This window comes from Lampetra planeri, chromosome 12 (genome assembly GCF_965212315.1).
Source record: "Lampetra planeri chromosome 12, kcLamPlan1.2.h2, whole genome shotgun sequence".
Taxonomy (NCBI): Eukaryota; Metazoa; Chordata; class Hyperoartia; order Petromyzontiformes; family Petromyzontidae; genus Lampetra; species Lampetra planeri.
The window spans coordinates 15,379,723-15,401,492 of NC_136118.1; the positions used below are offsets into that span (position 1 = coordinate 15,379,723).

General features: G+C 52.2%; 1 protein-coding gene and 1 long non-coding RNA gene across 7 annotated transcripts in view; one reads left to right on the forward strand and one right to left on the reverse strand.

Annotated features, from left to right (window-relative positions):
* The window catches only part of HTT (huntingtin), a 48,693-nt gene extending 31,469 nt beyond the window's left edge, over positions 1–17,224 (reverse strand). For 3 of the 5 annotated variants that reach the window (XM_078599676.1, XM_078599675.1, XM_078599673.1), the window contains exons 1-19: positions 17,033–17,224; positions 12,536–12,619; positions 12,070–12,211; positions 11,732–11,791; positions 11,055–11,134; positions 10,580–10,718; positions 10,124–10,265; positions 9,710–9,888; positions 9,271–9,457; positions 7,258–7,365; positions 6,431–6,765; positions 5,512–5,647; positions 5,104–5,204; positions 3,888–3,999; positions 3,061–3,192; positions 2,499–2,645; positions 1,590–1,666; positions 1,017–1,156; positions 705–765 (exon numbers count right to left, since the gene is read on the reverse strand). In XM_078599676.1, coding sequence (XP_078455802.1) covers positions 705–765; positions 1,017–1,156; positions 1,590–1,666; positions 2,499–2,645; positions 3,061–3,192; positions 3,888–3,999; positions 5,104–5,204; positions 5,512–5,647; positions 6,431–6,765; positions 7,258–7,365; positions 9,271–9,457; positions 9,710–9,888; positions 10,124–10,265; positions 10,580–10,718; positions 11,055–11,134; positions 11,732–11,791; positions 12,070–12,211; positions 12,536–12,619; positions 17,033–17,139 — 2,469 coding nt within the window. In that variant the 5' untranslated portion in view covers positions 17,140–17,224. The remainder of the gene's footprint in view (positions 1–704; positions 766–1,016; positions 1,157–1,589; positions 1,667–2,498; positions 2,646–3,060; positions 3,193–3,887; positions 4,000–5,103; positions 5,205–5,511; positions 5,648–6,430; positions 6,766–7,257; positions 7,366–9,270; positions 9,458–9,709; positions 9,889–10,123; positions 10,266–10,579; positions 10,719–11,054; positions 11,135–11,731; positions 11,792–12,069; positions 12,212–12,535; positions 12,620–17,032) is intronic. The other 2 variants (XM_078599677.1, XM_078599674.1) reach the window with 1 other exon arrangement.
* A 102-nt stretch (positions 17,225–17,326) lies between these two features.
* LOC144721773 (uncharacterized) lies at positions 17,327–20,451 on the forward strand. Of its 2 annotated transcripts, XR_013585974.1 has the most exons (5): positions 17,327–17,719; positions 18,278–18,315; positions 18,568–18,617; positions 19,285–19,332; positions 19,804–20,451. It is a non-coding gene; the product is annotated as an uncharacterized LOC144721773 (long non-coding RNA). The 2 variants fall into 2 exon arrangements; XR_013585975.1 differs by lacking the exon at positions 18,278–18,315 and having other exon boundaries at positions 17,328–17,719.
* The last annotated feature ends 1,319 nt before the right edge of the window (positions 20,452–21,770 follow it).

Below are 21,770 nucleotides of genomic sequence, written 5' to 3' on the forward strand. Positions count from 1 at the left end.
GACACGGGGGCTCGAGAGGGGGCCGGGACCAGTGGTCTGGATTGGGGGGCTGCCATACCCCATAGGGGGTGAGAACCACCGCTCTGCACAGTGTCAGTGACATTTTAATACAACATAAAAAATATACAGTTAAGTATATTTTACTAATGTATAAACAGTTGCCATATTACTTTGCTTGAATTTCAGGTTGTCCAAGTTATTGAAGCGAATTGGTAATGTTCGTTTTTCCAACTTGCATCTCTAAGCCAGCACAGTGGATGGAGAGGAGTGATGGGGATGTGGTGGCAGTGTTACGTTGGGATGTAAATCCATAAGGCCAAGTGGTTTCCTGCTCAAATGTGCATCGAGGGGGGTGAATCTCTACAGAAGACAACGACTGTTGACTTCTCCACAAAGTGGTGCCTATTTTAAACACCCTGGAGGGATGATGGGCCAAGTCAACCACCCCCGCCCTCCCCCCTCAACCAGGATGTGAACTCGCAACCTTGAAATTGTGAGCCACTCGCTCTTCCGCCGAGCAGCCCGGCTGTCGAGCTTAGACAGCCAGAAAGTCTGATGTGATGCCACAGCAAGCAGTGCATCAGCCTGCACCAGGCACCCTTCACTGAGCACCCTGCACTAGGCACCCTGCACCAGACACCCTGCACCAGACACCCTGCACAACTGTCCTTGGTGGACAATGGGGGCAGCGCGGGTGAACGTACCTCGCTCTTCTCATCGCATCCAGAGTGACAGCCGACATTCTTTTCCAGAAAAGCAATCAACCTGAAATAGATGAACAATCACAGTCTCTTATCACAGAGATCAATCACAACCTCTTACAACAGTGATCAATGCCTAGACAGAAGTAAATTAACCTACTTGTTTTGCTGCCATCATACCCTGGCCAGTCGGGTGTGTGCAATCCGCCAACCCTCGCCGCCTTCTCCACGGTGCCACGGCCAGTGGCCGAGCCAGGGAGGCCGTGGGGGGCTTCCGGCGTGCGGCACGAGCCTCGCAGGGGGGGGGGCCGCTACCTGAAGTCAATGTCGGCCACGGTGTCCATGAGCTCCGTGCGGACCAGCCAGTACGAGTTGTCGTGCAGGTGCAGCAGGGCGGAGAGCAGCGTCAGGCCCAGTCCACTCTGCTTGCTGTTGCACAGCTGCATCACGCAGTGCTGCACACGCACAGACACGGGTCCCACACGCGGCCCGCTTCGAATGCTGTTGGGAAAACCGCTTCGGCGAGAGCCACCTGACCCGGACCCTAACCTATAACGGCCGGCAGAGCGCACAAGGAGTTGATGAGGACAGCTCCATCTCGGACACCTGTCCCTCCCCAGTGCTGATGTTGACACACTGCACCAGGCATCCATTGTAGGCCAAGACGACCAAGGAGTGTCCCCCAGGACCGCTTCAAAACACATACGCACACACGAGTCCACCTCGTAGGGAGTTGCTGGTGGTTACCCCATCGGGAGGGTGTGGAATTTCCATCATTGGCTCGAATCCTCTTACCCACACCCACACACAGGCCACGCAGCTTCACCCACACAAACACACAGGCCACGCAGCCTTACCAGCACCCACACACAGGCCACGCAGCCTTACCCGCACCCCCACACAGGCCAGCCGGCAGGTGACGGACGATGAGTCCTTCAGGGCCAAGTGCAGAGGACGGACGACATCTGGAAATAAATAACGCCCGGGATACCTTCACACCCGAGGGCCAGCCACACATCACGCGTGAGTATAGCCCAGGGGTCGGAAACCTACGGCTGCGGAGCCACATGCATGGCTATTTCATTCCTGCTTCATGACAATATTTATTCTGGCACACGGTCTCAAATTCAAATGCATTGCGGCTATTGACGTAGGATTTTTTTTTAACCAAAAACCCAATAAAATGGCACTTCTGGTCATTGTGCTAGCCGACCCCTGGTACAGACAGTCCCAACCTGCTGAGTATTATTACGAAGCTTGTTCACCTACGACACTTCAAGAATCATTTTCAGGAGGGTCCTGCCAAGCTTTCGCAGGAGGGGATGATGTTGCTGCTTCTGTGCGATCCAAATTGAGTCATTTGCAGGAAAAATTTTCAGCATTGGGATGTTTGGAGAATATCGGTTACATTGTGTGTGTGTGTTTTTAGCATTAAAGTGAGATAAAAACACTGCTTGCTCTAGCGGAGGTAGTTGCTACTGCAGCGCAGCACTGCCCCGGCACGCGTGCATACGTGTGCGTACACATGCGTGCGTATGTGCGTGTATGCGTGCGTACGTACTTGTGTGCATATGTACGTATGCGCGTGTGTATGCGCCTGTGTATTTGCTTGCCTACGTTTGTGTTCGAGTTCGATTCCCGCTCACGGCCAACGCCACTGGGGAGACAAAGGCGGCCGGGCGTGGTGTAGGCCACCCACCCCCTCGTGTCGGGTGCTGGCCTTTATAGGGTCTCGCTAACAGCACAACAGTCTGTTTAGGCTATACTGGGGATCTTTGTATTTGTGCACGTGCGTACCCTCCAGTTCCGCTGGGCTCAGGATCGCGCTGTGTGGCGTTGCCAGCACCGCGCTCACGATGACGCCGCACAACACGGCCACGTTTCCACGCAGCTGCGGGTCGGGGTGCGAGATGAACTGCAGGAGGTCGCTCAGCTGCTGCTCCTCTGGGGACGGCACAGGGAACGCAGTCGCAACGGCGCCACGATCAGCCGATGCGGAAATACAAACCGCGCGTGCGTAGCGGGCGGCGTGGCGGTGTCACGCGCCCACGCCGTCTGGCGGTCACGCCGGGACCGCACTGGCATGCTCTCGCGCACGTGTGTGGTGCTGTCCATGGGCGTGGTGCTGGCAACACACCTCCTCGTGTGCCGTGCAGGCCTTTGTAGGTGCTCGCCAAAAGCTATTGCCCCAACAGCCTCGTAAAGGCGACAGGGGCGACTTTTGCCTTTGTGCGTGGGAGTTCACCCGTGCCAGTCCACGCGCGCGAGCCGCATGCGGCCGCTAACGCAGGAGCGCTTGTCTGCGCGCGGTGCACAAGGAGCGGGGGAACGCGACAGCGCGGGGGATGGGGGAACGTACGTGGCTCCGGGTGGAGCGCGCGCCGGTAGAGAGGCAGGAAGAAGGCCGAGGGCAGCATGGAGACAGCAGAAGCCACGCAGCCCACGGCCAGCGCCTTCATGCTCACCCGGACACACCGGTCCGACACCAGGCCTGAATTCACATACACGCACACAAAGATCCCCCGTATAGCCTTTCCAGACTGTTGGGACAAGTGCTGTTAGCGAGTAGCACCTATGAAGGCTGGCACGGTACGTCAGGGGTTGGGTGGCCAGCACCATGCCTGGCCGCCTTTGTCTCTCCAGTGGTGAAGTTTACACGTTGCACTGGGTCCTCATACGAGGCTGATTTAACCTAAGAGAAGCCCAGGACCGGTTCAGTTAATCATCAGTGGCGTTGGCCGTGAGCGAGAATCGAATTCGGGTCGCCAGGTTTGTAGCGGAATGTACTAACCACTGCGCCACCGCTCGTCATACGCACGCATGCACACACACACAAGCACTGAGACCAAAGTAGTCTCTTTTGAAAGAGTGATTGACCTGGGTTACACCATGGAAGCAAACAAAAAATCAGAGCAAAGACAACCAAATAGAAATCAGAGCAAAAAAAAAGGAAAGAGTGCCCAGAGAAATTCTCACAAGAACTTTCACCAGGGGAGAGGTCAAACACGCCTACTTGTTATGCTGCCTCAAACAGCAACCACACTGCTCGGCACACAGGCGTGTAGCAGGAATAACGGTTCCATCTCGGCGCCATGCGGGCGCTGGATTGCGAGTCAGTGCCCCGGCCTGCGCTCACTCGCTACGCGCCTGCCGAGCGGTGCTCGTGAGCGAGCCGAGCACACTGACCGTTGGGGGTGCCTGTGAGCAGGAAGGAGGCCGAGATGAGGCGGACGCAGTGGATGATGGGTGGCGTGTCTTCGTCCGTCATCTCCCCCACAATGCCCTTTATCACAAGCGGCTGAGATGCACGGCACATACGAGGAGGAGCAGCTCGTAAGCTTCACAACGCGCACAACGTCCGTCTGCACGAGAAGCGTTGCGCCGCCTTGTGTGCAAGTCAAATCGACCACGCGGGAGCAGCGAATCAAGACACAACGTAACTGGTCATGGCCAAACATCCCAATCGCCCCCACTTTGAAACTACTGCTGTAAAACACAGTGGCACATTTACCAAATGTACAAAATCACAAGTTACTGTTTTTATTTAACCAGGAGGGACCCTTGAGATTAACTTCTCACTTCAGATGTACCTAACATTTACAGCACAATCAGCAGACAGTAGCAGGTAACATACGACACATTTCCTAAGAACTGCATTTTGTGTTTATTTTGTTGTCCTTCCCCCACATCTCTGATGAGCACGGTTGGCCACGTATGGTGCAAAAGAAGTCCAACATACATAAACCAGTACATCCATACTGGAAATAATAAAAATAAGCACATAATTAATATAAATTATGAATAAAGGAATACTATAAATTGACAAGTGGTATAAAATATTATAAAATGTTGTAAAAATTAAGCTCGTGGAAAGAAGTAGCGAAATTGGACCGTGGTGGGTACATTTTGAACGTTACGAGAACAATATTCAAGCTCTGTTCAAAGCCACGAGCTGAGACGCCCAGCCTCGTTCTGGGCGCTGAGTGGGTCGAGTGGGGGATGCTGCTCAGCAGAGAGAGCGCTGAGCAGCCCATCGCAGAGCTGGGGGGAGCTGGGCGTGGGGGAGCTGGGCGTGCGAGAAGCCCGGCGGCCCAGAGGGGGGCCGCTTCCACAGGAGACGCCAGTCGGAGGAATTCACGATGACTTCCCAGATGAACGCAGGAAAGGCTCTCGCACGCACATGGTCAGCATGTTCTTAAGACGGATGGTCAAATTCGCCATCCGGGGAATCCACAACGAGCCTCAACACCCTCTTTCCTGGAGGATTCTGCATTGGGATGTTTGCCCAATTCCCCAAGTAATATTTCACACGTTGGAGGAAAATTAGAATAACCCATTCATACACCGGGATGGAATTGCCGCGGGCTCCCCGCATTGCGACCACGGCCTCTTTCGCCCTCACCTTGCTTCCCTCCGCGCCCGAGCCGTCAAAGTCCTCGTCGGCGCCCTCGGGCGGCGGAACCGGACGCGAGCGTGGCTGGAGGAGTGCGGCCACTCCGGGGGCTGCCGGGGGAGAAGGTGGGTAGCCAAACGACAGGCAAAACGATTGGCTTAGCCGAGATGGCGCGAGCCCAGGGAGCGGAACACAAACGGATGACTCCGCAGGCCAACGTGGACGCAGCAGTGATGGTTCAACAAAGACAAACTATGGACCGGTTTCAAAATTCAGTTTCTCATCAGCAGAATCAGTCTCTGCTTGAACCGATGCTGGTGAACTGCCAGATGTTTCGAGGCAAGGACTGGTTTTGACATTCAGCGTCTCATCAGCAGAGTCAGGCTTGAACGGATGCTGGCGATTGAAGCCGTGTACCGTGACGCGGGGTCCGGTCTCGGGGCAACGCGTTCCTGGACTCCTCCTCCTCCTCGTCGTCGCCGCCACCGCCGTCGGGCTCCTGCAGTGCGCCCATGGGTAAGGCCGTGTACTGCAGGTCCCCGCAGTCCAGCACCTCACAGCAACACACGCAGCATCCAGCTTCGAGACGACATTCAAGTCGGATCATAAACACTATGTTGCAAGAAAAGGGATTAAATCCACAACAAGCAACGTTTCAGGCAAGGGGCCTTCTCCGTAGCACAAGAGGCCCATTACCTGAAACGTTGCCTATTATGTACTTATTGACGGATGTGTTGAGTTGTTGTTTTTGTGCTTGTGCACTGCTAAAAATGCAGTACCGACCAATTGTTTGTTCAGGTTTCAACAACGCATAGATATATACATCGCAGCATATAATTACATGTTTTTATGTTACTGTTTTTTCCAAGAGAGTCCGAGACTCAAGACTCTTATTCAGGAGAGTCCTGCAAGTTTCCAAAGTCGGGGGCAATGTTGCTGCTCTGTGTAATCCCAATGGAGTAATTTGACAGTAAATTTTCAGCATTCGGATGTTTGGCCTATCCCAGTTACATCGTGTTTTTTTTCTTAAATTCTGTTCAGCATTGGGAGGACACCAGAGAACCCGGAGGAAACCCATGAAGAACAGGGGGAGAACATACAAACTTGTAATTGAAAGGTGCCCAAGCTGGGAACCGAACTTGGGACCTTGCATCGAGGCACGAGTGTTACCACGGGGCGGCCTGCCGCATTCCAACCGCCAACCTTGACAACAAGCGGCCACCGCGGGGCCACCGCGGGACCGCGTCACCGGCCCAAACGGACGTTGTGAAACGGACTCGTTGAAAGCAACGGCAAACCCCACGCAGGAGAACGAACGGGGACGGCGGTCGCTTACGGGTTCCGAGTTGTCGGACGGAGTCACGGCAGAGTCGGGGCCCTCGGTGGTCTGGGAGCTCTCGCTCACGGGGGAGGTGGGGGCGGGCCGTAGGGATGCGCAGCCCACGGCCCCCAGCGCCTCCAGCGAGGTGGCGCTCAGCTGGCTGGAGCTCTCGGCCGGCTCGGTGCTCAAGCTGGTGGAGTCGGACTCCTCGGCGTTGAGGTCAATGGAGTCGGAGGAGTCGAGCGCGTGGAGCAGGCACGGACGCTCGGCGGCGCCGGGCTCTGGCCCGGCGCCGCCCGACAGCGCCGACAGCGCCGATAGCACCTCGCCACTCTCGCTCAGCGCCGACACTGATACCGACGGCGGCAGCGACAGCACAACAGCAGCACATCCGGCGAGTGAACACAACGCGCCACCTTCACACGCCTGTCCCATCAGCCACACGGCCGTCTACGAGAGTATCCATTCCGCAGCACTGGCCCAACACAAGCAAACTCTGGTCCGGTTTCAACATATAGTGTCTCATCAGCAGAGTCAGTATGTTTTCCATCGTCCCATATTTCAATAGCTTTTACTGGACATGTTTACTTTTACAATCACTCACAGCATTCATATCTCAGTAGTGCTGTTTGTTGGTGGCCGTTCCTGTTTTTGGGCCTTTAGGCCTGCGATTTACAAGCGCGATTAAAACATTACGTAGACATTTTGGTAAAAACAAAACATAGTGGCAGCAATCGTAGCCCTGGACGAATTGACGATGAAGGAAATGAGAGAATTACTGACGGAGGAACAGAGGAGGCCTGCATCACCCGACCCGTAATGCCCCGAGAGTTGCAACTCACGCAAGGCCGTGTCGGGAGAGGGGGTCGGGGTGCCGTCACTCCCTCTAGCCTCCACATCATCCTCCAGCACGTCCTCCTCTTTCTCCTCCTCCGCTGACAGTAACTTGGCTGTGTAACCCACACACACACACAGCATCATCTACACTACTGCGTAACCCACACACACACAGCACCATCTACACTGCTGTGTAACCCCCACACACACAGCATCATCTACACCGCTGTGTAACCCCCCCACACACACACCATGCAAAATGCTGACAGAGTACAAATGAAAGTGGTGGAGCCCATATGTTTCCAGACACGATGACAATGATGACGACGATGATGACGATGATGATGACGCTAATTAATCTACACTCCAAATAGCAATGGCCACGGTGGTTGAAGGCCCGAACGGGGCTGTGTTGCCCACACCCGCGCAGGACACGCACACACGTGGTGACACGGCACATGGGGACATCACACACAGATCATCTACAGCACTCACGAAACAATCGATTACCTTGTGCTTTTGGTAAAACAGGACTAGCCATTTTACGCCACCCTCCTGAGGCCAGCACAAGAAGGAAACAAAGACTGTAGTAAAATGTGGGTTAAAGCAGAATAGTACAAGAGGGTTCCAGTGATCGTTGCCTGTATTGATTTCTGTAAAAGGGCAGAGCGACACACGGACAGCCAAAGGCACACACAGTTACACACATGGAGAAAGAATGGAGGGCTAAAGTGAATCACGTCATCTGAACTTTGAAGAAAATAAGATTGATTTAAGCAAATCAATCGCCTCAATGACTAAATTTGGTTTGACTATTTTTGGAAATAATTTATGAACATAAACTATGTTGGTTCTTTTGGTAAAGTCACGTACAAGGGAAATAATAAAATAATATAAAAACAACAATATCTTTATATTACTTTATTATTTCCCTTCTACGTTACTTTACCGATAGAACAAAGAATATGAATCCCTGCAGTCACGAAAGCTTTAAATAAAAAAATAAACTATGTTGCTCATTTTGTACAGACCATGTGGGTGCAGTCGGCATAAATTATGTTAACGAATGCGAGGGAGGGTGTGGGTTGGGATTCCAGAGGCGCGCGGCGGCGAGGGTTTGCCCAGGGTTGGGTGGAGGCGCCGTGCAGGGTTTTACACGGGTGGCAGCTGCTGTGCCCATTTGCTGACCTACCCGTTCATCTCATTCATCTCTCAGCGGCGCTGTGAGAAAATGTGACCTTAACAGATCAGACGCTCTGTCCTTGACGCTGGGGATTTGGGCCCCTTTATCTACAGTAAAAAAAACACATTGGAGACCAGCAGGGCAGCCTAGGTAATATCAATATTTTATGAGATTCTTTTTTAATTTTGGTGACTCGTATACATACACTCTAACTGGTATTGGCCAACATCCCAATGCTGAAAAACAATCACCTGCAAATTCAACCAACGGGAGACTAACGAGGACAGAAACGATTGAATTTTACCGAAGACGTCACGATACACAGTGGGAGCATGAGAGCTGCAGAAAAACAGCGTCTATCAGCACTGGCTTCTGGAGGGTTTCCAAACGAGCTCAAGAGTAGCCGCTGCCGATCGTTCCCGGCCAGAGGTCGTCTCTCACGCACAATGCTACGTCGCCCAACCCCTGCTGTGGCTTCGTCTTCAATTTTAGTATTTCACTTTCCACAAGATTCTAAAGTTATGGTGAACGCCTATGGCCAGAGTGAATGGGGTTGTTATCGGTCACTACCAGATGCATGCGATCGGCAATGTGATTTGATTTTACGTTTCAAAAGCAGACTTCCGTTTGGAGCAGGAATAGAGAGGGCCGCAGCCTGCCAAGAGGCCGCAGCGTGCAAAAGTCGCCACTGCGGGACGCTTCGGGGGGGAAGCAGCAACACCGGCAGCAGACCGGCCCCGGCGTCCCGCGACAGACAAACAAAGTGAAACCGCGCGACGACCGTCGCTAAAACCAGATGCCGACTCCGACCGCGGCCGAACGACGCTGGCGGTACCGACGAGGCTGGACACGCTGGCGGAGCGACGGGCACAGGGCAGGGGGTGGCGGATGCCGCCGGCCGTGGTCAGCGCCAGCTGCAGGGCGCTCGGTGGCATCCGCAGCAGCTGCTGCAGCATCTCGAGCGCCGTGGTGGCCACGTTGTGCTCCGGGTGCTGCGTGTAGAACAGCGTCACCTCGTACACCTGTGGGGAAACGCGCACCTCTTCCTCGTCAGGGTGAGCCGAGCAGAGACAGTGACACTGCCATGAAGACAAGCAGGATTGACGCTGCTGTAACGTTACGAGAACGCCACAGACACAGAGTGCAAACAATTTCCTACTCAAATGAGCATTGCAGTAGTGGTCCTTTATAGCCCCGAGTTATTGGAATGTTCACATTCCTACGGCGAGAGCGGCGCTTAGCGGCTGCGCTGTTGCGCGCCGAGGGCTACTTGCCTGCACGAGCACGTGAGGAGCGACGCCGGCGTCGGCCTCGCGCTGCGTCACGCCGAAGCTGCCCTTGAGGCCCGCGTCGGCCGCGGGCTGCTGCACGTGGGGCACAATCGCCCGCAGGCAGTGCAGCACACCGAGCAGCAGCGACGACAGGCGCGCCTCCCCCAGCGGCGTCACCAGCCCTACGCCGCCGCGCAGCACCGCTCGTCACTACGCCACACGGCGCAATTGGACGCGGGGCGGTGGCGCTCCGCTCGCGGTGAGGAGCGAGGTGGACACAGTGATGAGCGAGGAAGGGGGACGCGGTGAGGAGCGAGACAGGGGGATGCGGTCACGAGCGAGGTGGATGTGGTGATGAGCGAGAGAGGGAGATGCGGTGACGAACGAGAGGCGGACGCGGCGAGGATCGAGGCTCACCCAGCAGCACGGAGAGCAGCCAGGCGTAGAATGCGTGCGGGCGGCGTGAGTGCTGGCACACGGCCACGGCGCACGTGGAGGCCGCGCGCCGCATGGCCGCCGAGCCCGACTTGAGGTTCAGCACAAACGCACGCAGCAGTGTCTGCATGGGGCAGAGGCAGTGAGTTCACGACGCGGCACTCATCAGCACCATCGTCACCACTCCTCACTCCGTCGCCACCACACCATCATTCCTCACAGCACCACCATCACTCCTCACACCATCACGACCACCACCACTTCTAACACCACCACCATCACCACACTGCCGCAAAATACACTCTAACACACTGCATCCACTCACTGCATTTTCAAAGACAAAGTAAAGTGTCATCTTGAAACACTGCAGCCAACAGCAATGCCGTAAAGTTGGGGCCTGAAGGCCGCTGCACAGCGCTGACCGCAACCCAGTCGCACCTTGATCTCGCCGTCGTTGGTGAAGCTGCCCAGCACGCTGACCATCTTGGGCACGGCACCCGCCAGCGTCTCCTGCACTGGCTCCTCCAGCCGGCGGCTTACGTGCACCAGGCATGGCAGCAGGTTCAACATGTAGGGCCTGTGTAGCAGCAGCAGCCGTAGCGGGGACACAAGCAACGGTGGTACCACAACGCAGAGCTCAACACCGCGCAAAACTAGACAACGCCGCAACACAAAGCACTCCGCTGTGCCGCGCACCCAAGTGACAACGGTGCCTGCATCGCATTTGACGAACCTGTGAAACGTTACGTCCCTCTCGGTCAGCGAACAAGGCGCTCGCTCCAGTGGTGGAATGTACTTCCCCACGGCCCATAGGTGGGCACCACTACTCACAGGGGATCGAAACGGGAACAAGAGACGCCGTCTCTCCGCGAGGCGGGCGCTGGAGATGTCAGCATGCGGATGCAACCGTTACCTGCACTTCTGAGGTCGGATGAGATGCGCCAGCTCAGCAAAGCGCCAGAGGGCAGCACGGAGACTGCGAGAAGCCCCGTTCTGCAGCCCAACACAACGCACAAGGCCCCCCGTGTAGCCCTTAACAGACTGCTTTGTGGCAAGTGCTGTTAGCGAGCACCTATTAAGGCCAACACGGCACACGGTGGGGTGTGTGGCCAGCACGGTGCCTGGTCACCTTTGCCTCCCCAGTGCTGATGTTTACACACTGCATCAGGTATTCATGTAAGACTGAGTCAACCGAGGGGAGGCCTACGTCCAGTTCAGATAAACGTCAATGATGTTGGCCGTGAGGCGGAATCGAATTCAGACGGCTGTGCTCGTTCAAAAGTACGCTAACCACTACGTCACCGCTCCCGACACATGTCCACACCCACAAATTGCTGCAGTGCTTTCGCCTGGCATGTTATCTTTGTCAAATGTGCGGCAGAATACTCCAAGACAGCAGATAATTCCCCTCCGATTATCAAATGTATTTTACAATGCAGCTCAGAACATGAATTATTCAAGAGATAATGTCCCTGCAGCTGTAACTGATGAGATGAATGCTCCAAGACAGCAGATAATTCCCCTCTGATTATCAAATGTAATTTACAATGCAGCTCTGTAACTGATGAGATGAATGCTCCAAGACATCACCTTCTTTATTTCCTTGTAGAGCTCAAGCTGGAGCCTTGCCACGTGCGTGTCCATGAGGGCCTATGCCACACGTACCGGGGCAGACAGCCACCGCTGTTAGACAAGGCGGCACAGAATCGACGAAGGCGTCCAGCAGAAGGAAGGGCACGTGCAGGAAAAGTAAAAGGCCGGCTCGACAACCGGCGTCTGCAGCGACAAACGCGCGGCGCATTGCGAGCTCACGCACGTGCACCCAGAGCGCTCCGCGAGGGGGGACATATGGTGCAGACAGCAGCCGCATCCACAGCTCGGACGTCGAGTCACAGCCACCACTCAACTCATACCCACGCGAGACAAACCCGTAATTCCAAGGCCGTCACCTTGATGACCTTGTTGAGACACTCATCGGCCACCATCCTCACATCGGCCTCCGTGTCATCGCAGCACAGCAGGAAGGTCTCCACAGCGATACCAAGAAACTTTGGGAAGTCCGAGGAATTCCTGAACGAGTGGAAACACGCACAGGTGTGCAGCATTGCGTGCACAAAAGCTCGTGGTCTTATCCAGACCACCAACACAAAAGAACCAAATGCGTGGCCAAAGACTTGTGGCTGTCCCAACGGGCAGTAGTGAGAAAAAGACCCAACCAATGACAACTGCAAGGCTTCACACGCTCCTTGGCAGCGCGTGGCAAGCGTCCGGTGGTGCACACTCAAATTGGATCCTGTTGACATGGGCACCCACAGAGCTTCCTAAATGATACGTGCAGCGTTAAGTGGTTGAAACGCTGCATGGAAATCCGAGAGAAGCACTGTCATAGCTCACCTCACATTCGACGAAATGATGGTCTCCGCAATGGTCTGGCAGTACGAGATTCTCTCCTTTTTATTGGCAGGACCTTCCTTTTTCCTACACAATGAATGAAACAAGAATAGAATATTAATAAACAGTAGACTCCTCGAGCCCACTTCTGGCAAGGTAATAAAGCGTACAGATATCATCCCAGCTGCAACACAGATTCTATAGTTACACAAATGCTTCTTCATACGGCCCATGTTGATGCAGAGCAATAACTGTAATTTTACGATGAAGTGGTGGAGCCAAATAACTGCATCAGGAGTAGCAGAGTGGTGAATCATCACTGCTATGATGACGCCTCCTCCTTCGTGTTTGTGAATTGGACGTGGAATCGTTCTTAGTTCCATTGTTTTGTTCTGGGTGAACACAGTCACCGCACAACTGATAGTTTTGAATTTTGCATTCGTGCTCAATGTAGTAATAATCCTGAACGCAGGACAGATTCAAAATGCAATTTCTCTCTTCAATAAAAAAATTTGAATTAAAATATGAATTGCAAACATTGAGTTCGTCAGTTAAAGCAGAAGAGAAGAGAAATCACGGAAGGTGTTTTCTGCAATTGGCCACACCACTCCTCGTCCGGTGTCCTTCTTCTGTGCAAGTGGCTTGCAATTGGTAGGTTGCGAGTTGTATGTTGAACTTCTTTCGCACTGTACATAGCCAACCATGCTAATAGGAGTTGACTCAACCCATCATCCCTACGGGGTCAATACAATTATTACTGCTTTGTCGGAAGTCATAGTACTGGGGAATTTCCACCACTGGCTCAGGGCTGTAAACGGGATATTCATAAATAGGTCGTTCTTGGCAAGGATCTTGCTTTAATTTAATTCCCCCTCCCAAAATCGATCTTATAAATACAGACATTGAGTTTGCTACCAATGTCTGTGACCTTGGTGCCATCAAAGCACCCTTCCTCTCTCTCACATCCCCCCAACCCTGCAACGCCATTTACCTCCCCCTGGTAACATCTCGTGCACCCGTGATTTCCTTACTCAGTCTGCCGCTGTGAGCTGAATGGATGTGAATTCCGCTTCCTGACTAAAGAACTCTCCCGCATCCCTCGGCAACACAACTTCAGAATCCCAGCACCAGGCTTTTCACTCGCACTTGTAAATGTGAGTGTCACTCCAATCCCAATTCTATATTAGATCGATCATGAGATTGTCCTTAACATGTTCGAGATCCTAAATGGTCTTGCTTCTCCCTCTCCGCTCCCCTAATGGTACACTGCTCTCCAGCAACCAACGCCTCATGGTGAAACTCTAATGTGAAGTTTAACTTTATTTTGTGTAACTGTGTGGGAATTCAAGAGACCATGATAGTCTCATTATGCAAGAGTGACCTGGGTTACCAACATGACAAAATCAATACAAACATAAAACTAGTTACAACACAGAAGCAAACAAATCAGAGCAAAAACAACCGAATATAAATCACAGGGGATACAACCGCATTACAGAAGAAATCGAAAAGAGTGCACAAACATAATCAACATTAAATTAAATATATTTTCTTTAAAGTTGGCTTGAACAAAATTATTTAGAAAATCAAAGCAAGATTCTTAAAATATGAAATAGATTGTCTGATTATTGCACGAGTATTTGCAGAGAACATTATATCAACTGGAGCTGCAAGTGAAATTATCAACCAGAATCAGACAGCTCCGCATCACATTGAGATTTAGATGGAAGAGTAACCGAGGGCATTAGGAAGCGATGAGATCGCAGGTGTTTGAGGCACGAGGAGAATCGGTGGAGGTCGCTGCTTTTCCTCTGCTGCCGTGACTGTCGCCTGCAATTCCCCCCTTCCTGCTGCTGGTCCGCAACGTGGACTCCTCTCCCCCACATCGCACAGGGAGCAAGGCTCCTCTCGGCCCCAGTCACGGCCCCCCGGCCCTCACGTTCATCGGCCCTCTCTGCTCACCCCGTGCACGCACCGCGTGCAGCAACGTCAGCCAGCCCCTGTGCGATTACGTCCTCGCCTCACTGCTGGCGGAAGGGCTCCACTAGAGGGCGCCCTAGAAAGGGAGCCCCAGAGAAGACTCTCCAGTCACGTTGGGACAGATGATTGCACAGTTGTGTCGTCCTCGATCGACTGTGCAATCATTGCCTCTGCTTTAAGCCCGAGACATTACACATTTCTTGCGATGGTTTTCCATTCTGCTACTGCCTCGCTGCCAGGTTTTGCAAACTAAAGGTCACCGTGTGAATCATCTATCCACATAAAGAGTGATTTTGGAGACTTAAGAAACCATCAGTCAGTAATTGACTATTTCCCTCTAGCAAGCGGCACCACAAACTTCACTCAGGAAGCCACTGAGACGCGACACGCGCTCCCAAGGGCAATTCCCTGAAACGTCGCCGATTCTGATTTCCTTCCATGACCACGGTGCTACCAACGAACGTGGCGAGTTGCTGTAATGTCCCCGTGTTGCTTGTGTGCCACTGCCAACGCAGCGTCCCCAAGTAACCTGCGCAGAGCAGAGGCGCCACACAGAGCGGGGAGTCGCCGGAATAATGGGGACATCCGAGCCCAGTCTGATTGTACAGCACAAATGTAGCGTCGCCTATGGTGTACTATGTAATGTACATAAACAGTAAGAGCGGCCTCCTGCACGAGTGTACGGTTGAACCCATATGGGTAAAACGATTTAATAAATAATAAAATATCCCGTTACACACTTGGAACAATCGGTAGCGTGTCTTCTTGCACTGTACCACTTATATTATTGTTATTATTCAACTACAAGCGGAGCTCTCACAACCCAGCCGCTCTCTCGTCTTCTCCAGGCTGAACTCACTCTCACTGCCCTTCAACTCCATGAACTCCCTTCACCGAGAAGAGCTCGTCCTGTCCGCCCATCACACTCCACGCCACCCTCACGAGCTGTCTGTCGGTCCCGGGGCTCTGTCCACTCCGTGTTGCTGTTGGCGTTCACATTCAGCACGAGTGGGGCGTCTCGTCCCTCAAGTTCCCTGTTGTGGTGCCACATCCCTCACCATACCTCCACCCTCAATCCCCTCGAACACGAGAGGCAATATCTCCATGTGTTCCACTACATAAACACAGGTGGCACGCACGGCGCCTGCTCGTGTACTCAAGTACATGGCACGCAGCCGATTGTACATGGCACGCAATGTATACGGCATGTGCTGTACATGGCACAGCCGATTGCACATGGCACGCAATGTATACGGCATGTGCTGTACATGGCACAGCCGATTGCACATGGCACGCAATGTATACGGCATGTGCTGTACATGGCAAACGGCCATTGAAAGTATCGCAATCTGCCAAACTCAGCGTCACCCCCACGTATTTAACAACAACAACACAGAGAGCAATAAAAGCATGTAGAGAGTACAGGAGAGAGTACAACTGAGAGCGAGTGGACGGCGAGGAGGAGGAGGCGTGGGGAGACGGGGAGCGAGCAAAGGGCCACGAGGCGATGAGAACCCCGAGATTTCGGTTGCCACCTGTCCGGAATTTGCCCGAACAGTCTTGGAATGGGGTATCCGTGTTCGTGTGCCAGGAATGTGTTTGTGCCGAGACCTGCTACCAGGATTGTGTCTGCACGGCTGTGACAGCTGACCTCGGCTAAGGAATATATCCTGGGTTGGTCTACACCGTCATTGGTGGCCACCAGAGTGGCGATTACTGAGCCTCGTTAGCAAACACGCACAGCGCGGCGTGCGGCGTGCGGCGTGGGCCCCCCCCCCCCCCCACTTAGTGCCGTGGCGAGCACGAGGCCGTGTTGGCAGTGCGGTAAAAATGCTGCTGCTACTGGTGGTGGTGCTGGGGGTGGTGATCCATGCCAGCCTAACCGCGCCGTGTCAGGAGGAAACGGAATTGAGTTTCTTGGCCAATTTCGGAAGTCAGAGAACGCGGGAAACACACGTAGATTGGGGGTGCCAATCAAAGGCTCCCACAGATGGATTCAAATAATCAATTATCTTCACTGCCATCTCCGGGCCACTTCGCTGCCCATCTGTGTCGTGCTGTGCCAGACGGGAGACGAGACGGGAGACGAGACGGGCTCGTGTCAGCGAGGTTGATATCACATCGCGTCAGAGACGGCTGGGAGAGGCCCTCATCCAGCAGTCGACTGACCATGGCAGCTGCTGCTGCTGCCGCCGCTTGAGAGTGCGTGGTGCATGCAGGAAGCACGGCGCCGGTTCACACAGCGCGAGAATACAGAGTACAGTGGGGGGTGCGCGCAGCGCCAATGTTTATAGTGCGCGCAGCGAGTGGCGTGCCCCATGTGCACAGCGCACACGGTGCACATGGGCACGGTGCGTCCACAGTGCGTGTTGTGCGTGTACAGTGCGCGTACAGTGCGTGTTGTGCGAGTACAGTGCGTGTACAGTGCGTGTTGTGTGAGTGCAGTGCGAGTACAGTGCGTGTGTAGTTGTCGGTGTGTAGTGCGAGGTGCAGGCGGCTCGCGGGGCTCGCGGGTCTCACGTCTTGCCCGGCCCGGGCTGCTGCTCGTCCGCGTCCCACGCGGGGCCAGCGCCCTGCGAGGCCTTGAGCGTCTCGAACGCCTTCACGAGGCGCTCCATCGGGGTCATGGCGGTGCCGCGACACCGGCCCCGTGCCTCGCGCGTCACCGAACACAAACACGGGCGGCCCGCGTGACGTCACCCGCGAATGACGTTCCCGACGCGGTGACGTGTGACCCGTATAAATAAATTACGTCATCGTCCAGCGACCACGCCGTTACCAACATACTGTTAATCGTTTGCGTGACGTCATCGCGCTCCACACGATGACGTCACTCACGGTGGGGCCGCCATGTTGCGGCGCCATGGAGCCGAGGGCAGAGCGTGGTTCGTTCCGCTCTCCCCAAATCCTCTCCCCGCTCTCTCTCGCCACACTCATACGCTACTCTGCAGTGCGCACAGACACTCACCCCGCTCTCTCTCGCCACACTCACACGCTACTCTGTAGTGCGCACAGACACTCGCTCGCCAGCCACACTCACACGCTACTCTGCAGTGCGCACAGACACTCACCCCGCACACTCGCACGCCCCTAGTACGCACAAACACTCCACTGTCTAATACGCACAAACACCACGCACGCGACGGGCTCTGTCTCGGCTGGAGGCCGCTGCGATGAGCCCCGAGTTACGCGGGGAGCCCGACTGAGGTACGGCATCGTGAGTGGCATTGCGCCGGGTGTGACGAGTTGTTGGCCATACTTCCCCCCGCTGGTTCGCGCGACTTTGTGAAGGGGGCGGCCACGTGTGCGTGTACAGTGTGCACGTGCGTGTACAGTACTAATGGAAACGCGCTGTGTAATCTTGACTTTAAAGCTTTCGTGACTGCAGCAATTCATATTCTTTGGGTATTTCGGTAAAGCCACGTAGATAGAACAAATATCACGACGGTTTTTTTCACTTGATGACGATTGCGTTGTGATCGAAACGTGATCGTTTTTATTTTTTTCTATCTACGTGGCTTTATCGAAATACCCAAAGAATGAGTTGTGTAATGTCTGGTACGTGTGTGTGGGACCTATGTCTCACATTCCTAGCCCATAAACATCTCGAAGCTCACCTGTAAACCTGACTTTGTTGCCGAGACTGTCAAAACGGAAGTGTTTAATTGTATTGAACTGAACCAATGCGTCCTAAAGGATGGCACTCCCCAGTCGGCCGTGCGGCTGATTTGATGTGCACGATGGACACGCTCTCTCTTTGTTTAGAATCCTGCCACAAAGGTCAGAACTCTTCGAGAATGCAGGTAACATAACGCTTTTATTCTTGCGTTAAGTGTGAATCGTGTGCCCTGGTTCCACTCGCCCACTAACTTTATCTGCAACCTGGAGGAGAGGTTTTCTACAATCGCTGTGCTTCCATGATGCCTAAAATGTCTGACCTGAATATGTGTGTAGACATCCTTCATCTGAGTTGCAGCACAGCCATTGAGGCATTCTTGCGAGATTTTATTTACATTTTTGTCTGACTTGAAGTTTTGAAATTATTATTTTTCAAGATTCTGGAGTCGTCGTCGGATGCAATCGCCTGAAGATTGCAGGTTCCAAGGTGAGGTTTTACCCAAGCGGTCAAAACGCGTTTTCCTTTACTTAGTTCTGATTTATTTTTAATTACATCCCCTGCACGTGACAAGCCATAGTTAGTTTCATGAGATGAGTGGTATATAAACAAATAAAGCCCCGTTACAAAATGTAGATACTCCCAGGCTCGGTCTCATTTAACCATAATATGAACCCGTTGAAACACGTGGAGTCACTTTGCCTCTTGAACAAGGGTGACGGACCTTGGTTACAGCCAAACGTGGCATGTACACTTTGTTTTAAAACATTTCAATGTAACAAATCTAGTTACAGCTAAATAAACATCTGAATACGCTGAATCATATCTTCTACATATACAATTTCTCGAAATGAATTTTAGGCATGGATTGCTGTACTGGAGTATTGTGTAATTATTGAAAAGTCAACCTCCGTTGCTAAACTAAAACAAGTTAGGACAATTGCCATACATTTAAATCATGTGCTTGTGTTGAATTACTGTTAAACACCCTGTAATAAAGGTGTTCCTCCAAACTCTGCTTCGATGATGCCTAAAATGTCTGACCTGAATATTTGTGTAGACGTCTTCTATCTGAGTTGAAGCAGAGACGCGAAGGCGTGTCTGCGAAATTACATTTCAACTGTAATATCTGACGAGGTTTTTAAATTATTTTCAGATCCTGGAGCTTCAAAGATTTTAATCACACCAAGTTTCACATTCCAAGGTGAGGCTTTAGCCAAGCAGTCAATATGCCCTTCTATCTGCTTATTTTTTGTATTGATTTTGAAGTACATCCTTGAAAATATGGATTGCTGCAGTGGTGGAACGTTTAGCATATCTGATTATATTTCATTTTCCAGGGGGACAGTTGAAACAATGGTGAGAGTTCCTTAATGTCCTTACACCTCTGTCGGCCCAGCAATATGTATGGGTCCACCACAGTTGATCGCCAGGTCGCGTGGTGGGGAAATATCACCTCTTCCAGACTTACGGCCAGCGTGAAATACCCCCCAGAGCTCCCTCTACTGAGGCCATTGCCACCAGTGGCAGAAATTTCAGTGGCAGCCTTGCACATGAGCCCTAATTTCACCACAGCAGCGGTATTTCAATGACTGGCCATATTACATGTGCTTTGCATTTCATGGATTTGTGATTGTTTTGGATTTTTAAGTATTCAAACTGTGTTGTATTGCAGGTGATATCCACGTCTTGAAGATGAAAGAAAATGCATCCAAGCCTTGTCATTGGTGAACATGGAGTCAACACAATTCCTCTACTGAAGTCTTAACACGGGGTCAATTACAGGCATAAACATACATATAGGGAAGTGAAAAGCAAAACTAGGAAACACGAGGCGTTAACAAAAGATGGCATTGGTGGTAGGAATGTATACAATGAAACGGATGCATAACAATGAGTTGAGATAAATTCAAGGCCCTTAAATATACAAGTTATACAAATATACAAGTTATACAAATATACAAGTATATAAAATGACCGGTCATTCCACTTTGAATAAACTGATTCAATGTTCGAGGTGAACATTTTAACTTAACTTAACCCTAACTTAATACAGATATTAGAATGGCCTTGGCAAGAATGAAATATTTAAACTATTACATCTCATGGGTCTCAAAAAAGAACCATTGTTAAAGGAGTAAATAATGAAGTGAGAAACCTGGCACCATCCTAGAGACATTAAGAGAAGATGCACCTTTGTCATGGTAAAACACAGTAAGAGAAGCTGCACCTTTGTCATGGTGATCGGCAGCGCTGCACCATCGCGATGTACAATCGGTATACACTGTTACGTTGTTTTCAATAAATGCTCCTTTTGCAAGTATTTTGTAATTGTCCAAACACCAGCACCTGTTTCGCACAGCTGAGCTCGGGCCCAGTGTCATGGCCAGCAACAAACGACTGCGGGACTAGGGATGGATTTTGCAAGTACTGTAAATGTAATCGCAGAGAGGGTCGGGGTGGGTGTCGGCTAATCCGATGGGGTGGGGGGTGAAATTTACAGAGGCCGACTGAGTTGCATTACATTTCTAAGTTTGATAGCTATCGCCTTTTACTCTGTAGATTTCACTCCTGTCCGTTGCGCCCGTTGCGACAGCTCCCCTCTCGGATGAGCCGACTCACCCCGACCCTCTGCGATTACATTTACAGTACTTGCAAAATCCATCCCTAGTCCCGTCCACTACCCTTAGGTGGTACCCACTACAAAGTCTATCACTCTTGGTTGTAGCAGCGCTCTCGCTACATTTCCTCAGCAGCAGTCTACCTGCTGTATCTAATTTTTCACCTGAAGACGATGGCTTGTGTTGCTATCGAAACGTCGTGATTTATTAGTTATTTTTCCTATCGACATGACTTTATTGAAAGAACAAAAGTATAAATTCCTGCAGTCATGAAAGCTTCACATCAATATTGACACTGTCGGAGTTGTAATCGATATCCCCTGCACTGAATACCAAGATTGCATACAAATTTGGCGCTGTAGTGGAACTTTCTTAAAAGTATGAATCAAAAATCACCATTTGGGTTCCATCGTCCAATTCTAGGATCCTTTAAAAAAAGATATCTGCTTGCTGGTGCGGCCCAATGACCCTCTTAACACAACACCACTGATCCTTGGTGGTTAACACTCAAACCCAATGAGCTTCGGTGGTTAACACGGAACCCGAAGGGAGGACACATCGCCTGGCCTCATTACGATCTATGACAACTGGTAAAGATCCGTAGCGCTAAGCTGCAAACGAACGCATTTTCAACAGCTACACATCACACGTTTTCAGCGAATGTACGGAGAACAAACGTGTTTTGGGTATCATTGCAGAACTCTCCGTATGCAGGAGTTGAACATTTCCTCTGAATTCAGCAGAGGTGTGGACTCGAGTCATGTGACTTGGACTCGAGTCAGACTCGAGTCATGAATTTGATGACTTGCGACTCGACTTGGACTTGCATAACAATGACTTTGTCCCACCTATGAGATGTGGACTCGAGTCATGTGACTTGGACTCGAGTCAGACTCGAGTCATGAATTTGATGACTTGCGACTCGACTTGGACTTGCATAACAATGACTTTGTCCCACCTATGGAATTCAGTAAACACGTGTTGGGGGTCTGTGCCACGTGAGCGCGTCCACCGCTGGTTG